This window comes from Buteo buteo, chromosome 8 (genome assembly GCF_964188355.1).
Source record: "Buteo buteo chromosome 8, bButBut1.hap1.1, whole genome shotgun sequence".
Lineage (NCBI taxonomy): Eukaryota > Metazoa > Chordata > Aves > Accipitriformes > Accipitridae > Buteo > Buteo buteo.
In genome coordinates this window covers 1,408,683-1,419,210 of record NC_134178.1, presented here as the reverse complement: position 1 = coordinate 1,419,210, position 10,528 = coordinate 1,408,683, and the positions used below count along the sequence as shown (strand labels likewise).

The 10,528-nt window shown below is 47.4% G+C and overlaps 1 protein-coding gene and 1 long non-coding RNA gene across 4 annotated transcripts in view; one reads left to right on the top strand and one right to left on the bottom strand.

Moving 5' to 3' along the window:
- Positions 1–2,803: 2,803 nt before the first annotated feature.
- Positions 2,804–7,426, bottom strand: LOC142033528 (uncharacterized). Its single transcript, XR_012651226.1, has 3 exons — positions 7,272–7,426; positions 6,420–6,583; positions 2,804–3,165 (listed from the first exon to the last, which is right to left on the bottom strand). It is a non-coding gene; the product is annotated as an uncharacterized LOC142033528 (long non-coding RNA).
- A 90-nt stretch (positions 7,427–7,516) lies between these two features.
- Positions 7,517–10,528, top strand: part of RPS6KA3 (ribosomal protein S6 kinase A3) — a 77,731-nt gene continuing 74,719 nt past the window's right edge. For 2 of the 3 annotated variants that reach the window (XM_075033421.1, XM_075033419.1), the window contains exon 1: positions 7,517–7,747. In XM_075033421.1, the coding sequence (XP_074889522.1) occupies positions 7,676–7,747 (72 nt within the window). In that variant the 5' untranslated portion in view covers positions 7,517–7,675. Of the gene's footprint in view, positions 7,748–8,632; positions 8,887–10,528 lie in introns of all 3 variants that reach the window. The other variant, XM_075033422.1, reaches the window with a different exon arrangement.

The window sequence follows — 10,528 nt, the reverse complement described above, 5'->3', positions numbered from 1 at the left end:
AGAAAGCACAAAGGAATGAGACACTGAAATACTGCAGGAACACTGTCAACACTGATCAAAGCCCTCGTCGTAGCTTTTGTTCAACTAGGGCAAGCAGCTCGTTTCTGCGCAGCAGAGGAGCATTCATTCTGGTGAAGCAGGCAAAATAACGTCATTCCTTCCTGAAAATTGTGATTTTTAAAATAGCTTCTTTGAAGTCAGACAAAGTTTCAGTTTTGCTGAAAGTGAATCAGTAGAGGAGGAATATGATCCTGACAACTCATTTAATCCTTTCTACTGTCTGTGGTGATGTAATACCAAAGAATCTATTAACTTGCAGGCCCACTCATGAGCCGAAAATTTGCTTCTTACTGCAAACATTTAGCTGAAGCCATTGGAAATTTTATCTCGTCGCAATGGATTTAATGAGACAGGGAATGATTGTTTGTTTCATTGGTCTTGTATCAAGTGACTCTAAAAAAGAAAATATTGGCAGATTTCTACAATTGCTTAGAGCATCTCTGTGACTTACCACTGTTAACACATCAGCCTTTCCAATTTCCTGTGATTCACTAAATATTGACACAAAAATTCTTATATAGGATTAACTGGCTATTCATTTCTAAGACACAACTGCTCCTTATATGCTCTTTAGAATTGTTTTGCTCTCTTTCCTCTTCCCTGTTTAAAGAGCCATCTCCTATTCTAAGCCTCCCCTTTCCGTCTCCTCCCACACCTTACGCTACCTTCCTTCTCACTTACTGGAGAACGACCAACAAGCCAAAAATCATCCACAACCTCCCCTCCTCCACCCACAGTATCTTGCCCAATCTAGCAGTAGGTCGAGTCCCTACCACTTCTTAGCTTAGGCACACCGTAGCCCAGAACCTTTTACAGCTCAGACAGCACAGCCTGTACCGTTCCCGACTCACCTGTCACTACATACCTTTTTGCAACACCGAAGCTCCAAATGAGGGACCATGTCTTAACATAGCCTTCAGCTGCAATACTGGATAAATGTTGCTGCCCCCTCATCTTGCTACTCCTTTTGGCAAGGTTGTGACTCTGGAGCAAGGCCCTGAGGATGCCTTTGCTCCATCAAACAGGACAAAGTGGGTCGACACAGCAGGGGCAGAGTGCAGTACCCCTGAGGGGGACGGGGTTGTTTCAGCTAACGCGTTTCTCTCCACTCCTTCCAGACGACCAGCTGGCTTCCACCACGTTCATGACTCCCTCCCGTAAGCACAGACTTTGGGTGATGGAAATGAGCACTCACTGTGGAACTGTGTCACCGCACGGTCCTGGAATGATTGCGGGGGATCTAAAATATCCATCGTCAGAGCAGGCACCTTTTCACCAGCGACTCACCCGTGGGACACTAGGAAGCGTGCTAGTACGCTCTGGAGTTTGCCAACCCCCAGCTCACACTGAGCGGTGAAGAAACACTTCAGGGTAAGTCAACCACCAGTGAACTTCCTTTTTCACAGAAGTCACATTCGAACAGTACATGGGAGTGTGAACCCGTCACATACCTGAATTATGAGGGGGCCAGGGCTCACGGCAGGAATTCCCCAGCTGCACTGGAACAGCAGGCATCATACAGGGAGATGAGGAAAATACTACATACATACAGCCTGTTGTACAACATGCACAGTTACGATCCCTTGTGATGTACATTTGAGGATGGAACAAGTTTTACTGATCACTGGAGAACATTTATGGGCATGGTCACAAACCTGGCCCCCCCCTGAGTGGCACCACTTGGTTTTCTGCAGGGCAAAAGACAAGGCACAAATGAGAGATGCCTGTGGAAGAGTAAGCCAACTGTCTTGAAAGAACACATGGATCTTTCAAACCAGCAGAGGTTGGCAAACTACGTTTTTAGGTCTGATCACTTCAACAGCAGGTGTTTCAGAACAGATCAGCAGACTGGTGGGAATGAGGATCGGGTGTTGTCAAGCAGGATAAAGGACAGCTGTTAGCTCAGTCAGGAGAATCCTGTTGAGTGTAATTAAGGGTCAGGAAAGGGAAAGTAAAGCTTTCTAGATTTAAAAGGGATTCTTGGCTAAGAGACAGTGGATAATCTATAAAAGGAAGTGAAGAGTAAGATTGTTAGAGTAGATGATTTGGTGGGTAGCTTTTGAAGAGACCAAGGGATGACATTAAAACTATTTAATTGGGAAAGCATAAAATCAGGAAATTGAGGTAGTAAGGTTAGCTCCCCAAAAGCTAGATAAACTGGGCTTTGCTTGTCAGTAGACTCTTTAAATCAGACCTAATTTGATGACACTAATAGAAAGGTATGTGACCCTTAAACTCCTAGGTCTGGGAGACGAGACATGTAAGGTATATATAATGCTGTGGCCTCCTCTAGGCCTGGTTGTGTTTTATAGCAGTGACTTGTGAAACTGACATGTTTTTATTGCTACACTATCTTGTATAATATAATACCATATTCTACCTCTATCACCTTTGTATCTTTTTTTTTCTTTCTTTTTTGTGAACAGCTAGCTTGTGTCATATTTAACCCAGGAGAACACTGACCCTTGGGGACTGATCCTTGTTCATACTCTGCTGTTTCCTTTTTGTCTCAAAATACCACAATCTGAAATTCTGATCTGCTTCTCAATGTTCCACCATAATGGGGTGACAACTTGTATTCAGTTTTAAGATTTCAAAACTTTCAAGATTTCAAAGCTCAGCAAAAGGTTTCTCATACTCTGCGGTGAACAGGATAAGCTTTGTCACTCAGAAGACAAATCTGAGCTATCTGTATGCACAGAAACACTAAAATGAGAACATATGTTGGAGACAGGTATGCTGTAATGAGACCGTATTTTATTGAATTCCAGATTTCCACTCAGGATGTAGAAACCACAGGCACAATATTTCCTGCTAGTATAGTGACCACAGATAAAACTCAGAGCAGTAATACTATTGAGCCTGATCCATTAGGCTTTACTCTTTCAGTGCAATTTTATGCAAACATACATATGTCCAGAAAACCTAGAGCTTTAAGCGGTGAGTCAGACACCGTACCTCTAATATACGGAGCATTTAGAAGTATTCTCATTGTCATTATCGTGTCTTCTACTACACTTGCAGGATCAGAACTTCAAAGAAGAGCCTGCCAGAGGAAATTGTAGGAAATGTTTGCATTCCTGTACGATTCCATCATCCAGGGGCCTGTAACGGTGAAATCACCCTTCAGCAGATGTTGTTTGAAAGGTCAGGTTAAGTCTTAATACACAATAGACATTCATTTCAGTTCTTCCCTTTTTAATTATTGATTAAAACTTTCTTTAAACCTGGTTCCTATAGCCAATCCTTCTGGTATCTCTGCTATGACAACTAACATCAGCTGGAAACTTCTTGCAGCACTTTGTCTCTCTCCCCCTGGTCTTTGTCAGCTTTCCAAACATCGGTGAAACCATCCTTTCGATATCCCAAAGAGGTTAAGGAGATGTTCTTTATATCTGCAACTAAAGCATGGAGCAACCAGTTCTAATTAGCACTAAGGCTTCCTTAGTCTATTTTGGCAGGATGTATTTACACTTCTCCAATCAAGGCCTCTTCACACTTTTGAAAACATCATTAAGAAAGACTAAGGCTCCTTAGTTGAATCTCATCTATATTAGGTGACTTGCTAAGTTACACAATTGTCCTTTGTGATCTGCTAGGAACTGAATCCAGGTGTCTTGAGAGTAAGAGACTCCCTGCATCTACTAGCTGTACAAATAAAAAGTATCGGGGTTTTTTTTTTAACTCCTTGGAGGTTTTTCCCATGTAAATTTGGGCAGTAACTTCTGTATATTTTCTCGTGTATTAAATTCAAATCATACACCTCAGTATTGTGGTTGTAATACTTGAAACTGAATTTCACACTTTTGGAATGCATTTACTTTTTCATATGCTATTCATTTTAATCCAGAAGATACTGCATTATAATTCACATCTAACACACTACTACACCTTCTAGAGGAGTGTCAGATTGTGGGTTTTGTTGCCATAAATAGTTTGCTTTGTTCCCCCCCCCCCTTCTATTTATATTTTAAAAATGCAAGTTCAAGCTCCCAAATATTATTCCGATAGTAATAATAGCAAACCAATCCTGTTTTACACTTATTATTTTTGGAGCATGACTATGGTGATTTACTAACTCTGCCATGAATTCTGCCTTAATTGCAAAGAGTAAGTAGGTACTACTCCAAAGCTAGGCAAAGCATTAGATACCACCGACCATAAGCAAATTTCCCCAATTTCTGCTACTCACACATCAAGATGCCTTCTGTGGAGAAAGACAGGTAAGCTGATGTCTCCCTTTCAATAGGGTGACATTTTAGCGAGATTTGTTAGAAGCGAAATCAAAAAATGCTGCAGCTCGTGAAGCCCACCAAATTCATGTGATGACAGGTTAACAGGATTTTATATAGCACTATCATTTCAGTGCCACATGCTACCCTTTTCCTAACAAATGTGATCACAAATTTTCCAGTGCAATGCACGTAAAACACCTCTGTGGATGCAAGACGATTGCAACCACTTATGCAAAGGTGAAATAAACCCCCACAACCAAGTCTGGTGACAGACAGTTATTCGTGGTGACTACAGTCAAGTAGCGATGGCTGTGCCTAGAGGGAAAGAGGGTAAAAGGAAAGGCCTGCTGCCACGGGTGAAAGCATGATCTTGCTTTGGCCTGAGACAAAAGAAATGAAAAACAGGAGCTGCTGTCTTGAGGCAAAATATCTTCAGCATCTTACCTCTCACCGGGAGGACGATCCAAGTCTGAGCTTAGCAGGATCTGAAAGTCAGAATCCCCCGCATCTCCCAGAGATTAACTGATATGTTTCTCTTCCCCATGGAGACAATTTCCAGATGATTTTCTTGCCCTGAACTCTGTCCTTGCATAGTAGCTCCTATTAAAATTTTGATGCAGCTTTCTCCTTTATAAAATTTAAATGTGTGGTGCGATAATACTCAAACCCCTGAACAATGAAATGGCATACTTCTGCCTACCCTCCGTACTTCAGTGCCTGAGAAAAGGTCAGGTTTCTATTGGTTGCAGCCCTCTTATATGCTAGCGCATAAGATCTTTGCCCTTGTTTTTTCTGGATTCGTAGGACACATACAGGGAAGGACAAAAGATGATCAACACACAAAATTTAGAGACACTAACTGAAATGTGACACCCACTCTCCTTCTAAAGAGAGTTTTAATTCAAACAAGTAATTTGGAATAGGCACCTATGGCAGGAAAGGACTAGACAACTATGAAAGGAAAAGAGAGGATCATGGAATTTTTTATTTAGAGGAAGGAAGTCTAATATAAAGAGGGATGGCTTGAACTATGTTAAATGCAAGCTTAGGGTTAGGGGTTTCTCCCTGTTATCGTCGCCACTTTTCAGCTGCTTAGGTTCTTCTCCCTAATGGCACATCTCAGATGTACGTACCTCACTGTGTGTAGTAGATATAGGCAGGTACAAATGCATGAGCTTTGATAATGTAAAGCGAATTATCCCTGTGAGGGAGTAGAAAATGATGTTTCCAGAGGGATGGAAGGAGACATTTTTTTCATCATGGATTTTTACATGAACTCAAGGATTTTTTAAAAAGTCCTGATTTGTGTGTCAAACACATAATATACGGCTGCTGTGAATATATACGAGTTTTCTATTCAACATTCCAGCAGCCAGTTTGAGGCTGAAGTGACCTGGTACTGATCAGACTACAAAAAAATTATTCCTTGCTATTAACATCATGCCGTTAAGCATAAATGCTGCGAAGCACTACTGAATTATCTGTTTTCTGTTACCTTGCTCTAAATTTCATACCAATAACTGGCCAGAGTTTTGCAAACTGTCCGTTTTTGAAGGAATGAGTCCCGACCTCTCTTCAACCTCTAACTCAAACTTTGATAGCATTAGTTGTTGGGGGTTTTTTTGCGGGCAACAGAAGGTAAAAAGGGTAGGGTTAGTTTTGACGTAGATCTATTCCCCAGTCTAACTCACCACGTGGCAGCACAAGCAATTGCACCACTTCAAAAGAGAGGCTGATGCAAGGGCCAGATTGAAGAGCAGTGAGCAAGGGGAGGGCACAGCTGCTTCTCCTGGCAGTGGTGACGGCTTCAAGGGACCATTCAGCTACGGCCTTTTACTCCAGATATGGAAGTCTCTGTAGTACCAGCTGAAGTCTGATTCATTATGAGCAACTGCCTATCCACTCCTTTGTAGATAGGTATTTATGCTTACATGAATATAAAGTGGGATCAAAAACGCTACCAAGCAGAAACAGAAGTAGCCTGTGTTCACCACAGTGCTGTGTGCATGCACGCACACACACATTTTTAATTACTAGCACTCTTGCCATTCCTCCCACCCCAAAAAAAACTCCAAACGTTTAAAGAATGTTAACTTTTATGAAGGATGGAACAAAGCGCCTGACCTGTCAAAATCTAGAAACGCTTTGGGACAGTGGGGGCTGTTGAAAACGCAGCGGGGGCCTTCTCAAGCACAGTTCTGAAAAATTTGGCTTTGACACCAGTACCCGTCCTCAGCTGCCGGTCTAACGTTTCAAGGATTCTTCTGCATCGGCCAAGCCATCTGACGCTGCCAAAGGATGGGTGTTTATTACAGCGCTTAACGTTTTAAGAGAACCATGTAAGACCGCATACGTTCGCGGATCTTGGTATATGTGTAAGTCGGCTGTTTGTGTACTAGCTTACAGCTGAGGATAAAAACTAAAGTAAGGGCTGTTTTCAGAACCCGTGGGGGTTTTTTGGACAGCTTTATCTTCACGTCTCCTGGCCTGCCGAAGTATGACTTTCCCGCTTCGAGGCAACCCGCTGCTGAAACGGTATTGCCACAAAAACAAACTCCTGCGCCTTGATTCCTCTCCCTCTTCGCCTAACGATACCCTGCCCGACACCGCGCCTCCCTCCCGCTCCTCGCTCGCCTCCCAACTCCTCCACCCGCCCTTCGGATCGTCCAAACCAACTCCCGTTCCCCTCCCCTCACCGCCCTCCACAGCCCCGGCCGGGCTTCCCAGCCCTTCCCGCCGGGGCCGGCCCGCCCCAGCCGGCCGCCCTGAGGGGAGAAATCCCCACACGGGCGCCTCGCCCGCCGCTGCCCTACGCAACGCCGGGCGAGACCCACACCGGCACCCCCCGGCCCCGCTCCGGCCCGCCGTCACCCAGCCCTTCTCCCCCCCCCACCGCTGCCCGACGGCCAGGGGCGGCGACCGACCCGCTGCCGCCCGGGTGTCCGGTAGCCTCCCGCTCCGCCGGCCCGGGCGTACCTCAGCGCCCCCGGCCCGGCACCTGCGGCCGGTGAGGGGCCGGGGCGGCGGTATCCCCGCCCGGCGGCGGCGACGCGCAGGCGCCGTTGGGTCGGGCAGGTAGGAGCGGGGCGGCCATGTTGTGAGCGGAAGCCGGGCCCGGAGCGGCGGGCCGGGCCGGGCCGGGGGGAGGGCGGACGGGCGGCTCCGCCTGGCAGCGGGGAGGGGGCGGGAGGAGGGACCGACCGACGGACGGACGGACGGACGGACGGACGGAGGGCGGCAGCGGGCAGCAGCCGCCGCAGTGAACCGCCGCCGCCGCTAGAGCCAGCCGGGGTGTCCCGCGCCCTGCCCGCCTTCCTCGCCGCCCCCGCCTCGGTGTGGGATAAGCGGAGCGCGGAGGCTGCGGGAGCCCGGCGGGGAAGATGCCCCTGGCGCAGCTGGCGGACCCTTGGCAGAAGATGGCTGTGGAGAGCACAGCCGAGAGCAGCACCGAGGTACGGGGCGGGCGGGCGGGTTGCGGGGAAAGTTGTGAGGAGAGGACGGGACCTGGGCTCCCGCCGCCGCGGCCGCCGCCGGAGGGGACGGGCAGAGTTTCCCTTCGCGGGCGCTCGGGGCGGGCAGCGCCGCGACCGCGGGTGGGTGGCCGCGGGGCAGCGGCCCGGCGCGGGGACGGTACGGGGCGCCGGGCCGCTGAGGCGGCGGCGGGGCGGGGGGGGGACGGTGAGTGTCGGCGCCTGCCGCCCGGCCGGCCCCTGCGCGCCGCTTCCTCCGCGGGCGCTGCCTCAGGGCCGGGGCCGGCCGGGACTCCCCCCCCTCGCCCCGCTCCGGGGCTCGTCTCACGGGACCGGGCTGCTCCCGGCTCGCTCCCTTCCTTCCCCGGGAGGGAGTAACCTGCTTCGGCCGCGGCGGCCGGCTCGGGCGCTTTTGTTCCAGCGCGGTGTCTGGTTACTGTCACGGCGAGTTTCCCCGTCCCGGGGCGGCCCCGCCGCCTCCGCAAAGCGCGGCCGCGGGGAGGGCCGGGGCCTGCCCTCACCTTGCCCGGTGCCGCCGTCCCCGCCCGGGCGCCTCTGCTCTCTCCCCCTCCTCCGCCCCCTTATCTAAGCAGGATGGGGTTGTCGCTGCAGTTTCGCAAGCGTTTGGGAAACCGCAGGGGTGAAGCTTTGTGCTCGGCGGCGTTGATGGGAACATCCCTGGGAGGCAGCGCGGTGCGGTTTCCTGCCGCTGGTAGCGGGCAGTCGGTGTCGTGCCCCTGCCCTTGTCAGGCGGGACGCGTGTCGGCTTTCCTCGGCTGGGGTGAGGAGAGCGGCTGGAAATGAGACTCGCTCGGAGCCGAGGCCATAGATGCCCTCAGTTATTTTCATATTTTTTTTTCCCTACAGCGTACTACTGTGTTGGTTTGGATCTGTGTAAACACTACACCTACACAGTCGGCTGTGCTTGCTCCGTGATTCCCTAGTAGCCCACAATGCGTGTGCTAGTTTGGGACCAGACTCCCGTCTGAAAAGAAAGAGCTTCCTCTGACAGTGCAGCTTCTACCTGAATCTGCTCCAGCTGATACGCAGCCAGGCTGCTTCGAGTGATGCTGATCTTGAGCAGCGTGGACTCAGGCCAGCTCACAGCAATTAGTCGCAAGGTTAGGACTTACTCCTTAGTGAGCGGAGCAAAGAGAGAGCGAGAGAGAGACCAATGCAAAGTTTCTGCAGTATCAGAAGTGTTCGTCCTTTTGATGTTTGTCTCGTCTTCCTGCTGCTTAATGTGACTGCATCTCTGGGGGTCAGAACACTCTGCAGTTCTGATCTGACAGGCAGATCTGTCTTTTAAATTCTTGCCAGTTACTGTAGTTACTTTTAAATTCTTGCCAGTTATTCCCTGGCTTCTGAAGCGGTGATCTTAGATGATTTATTTTCTTTTAATGGGGAGTAACTACAATAGTAGTGTGATGCTTGAAGGCGGGGGAGAAGGTGTTAGGGGAGACGTTTCTGCAAGACCACTTAGACTAATGATTTAGAGACAAGATCTTAACTGTTGCTTTCGTCTTCCGTGTTCGCTGCATGTAGTCTGCACTGTAGTAACTTCAATAATGGTTTATATGCTGGAAAGGTAGCAAAATAGATTGTTATTTGAAATGTGTGTATGTGCAGGATTAATTATACTTTGTTATTTGGTTTAGTGTATTTCAGACGTGATTTATTTTTAAACTGCTGTCATAAACTTCCTGAAACAAGTGTATTTTGCCTCTTTCTAAAAAAAAAAAAAAAGGTTAAATGCTTTACATCGAGATGAGTCTACAGGAGTTTATCACCAAAAAATTTTGTAGGACCACTAACAAAACATGAAACAGCCACTGAATTGACAGGTTTGCACTCTAAGGCCCTAGTCTAAAGTAAACACTTGGTCCTTGAAAAGACCAGACTGCACCTGTAAAAGCTTCTCAGCTGAACCTCAAATGTAAAAAAGTAGACTTAGAAAGGTTGCTTACCTGAAATGAGTTTTTAAGAAAAGATGTTTCAGTGAAAATAGGTAAGTTTAGGTCAAGTACGTAAACAAATGACCTAAATACATAACTTACATTTTCAATTTGCATGAGTTGTGTTTATCTGTAGCATAGCAATATCCTAATTACAGACCCTATCCTGCAGGAGTATCCTTGGGCAAAAATATTTTTTACATCCACCTGGAAACTCACTGTGATTTCAGTCATAGTTTGATAGTAGTAATGACTTTAGCTGTAATACTGAGTGAGGCCAAGAGTTTCCGCTAACCTCTCGGATTTGCTGATGTAGTTCTTGTAACACTGTGTTATCTACATGGAGTTACACATTATCAAGCTTTAAAACTCAGCTCAGACACTTTCTTTGTCTTGACAGCTCTATGAGTTTTTGTATCAGATTAATTTTTATACATTTCCCAGTGCAGTCCTGTATTTGGTTTTATAGTGGTACTGCCAAGGAGGTGATTTGCTATGATGTGTAAGCAAATTTGGTAGGAGGAGTAGAATGCCTTTAACTAGTATTACTTTGGAAGACAGTATAGTTAACCATCAACAGCTGCTGGAACTTCGGTGTACAGGGCAGCAGATTTGTAGAACACGTCCTTCTTATGAAATAATGCAAACAATTTGATTAGATAAAATATGGATTTCTAATTTTCAGAGATCAGTTGCAGGACATCTGTTTCTACAGGTACAAATAGGTCAGTGATCCACATTGCATCTCTGACAGATTTTTCAATGTGTAAAGTTGCTAGGCTGTTTTTAAAATAATTTGTCTACGTAG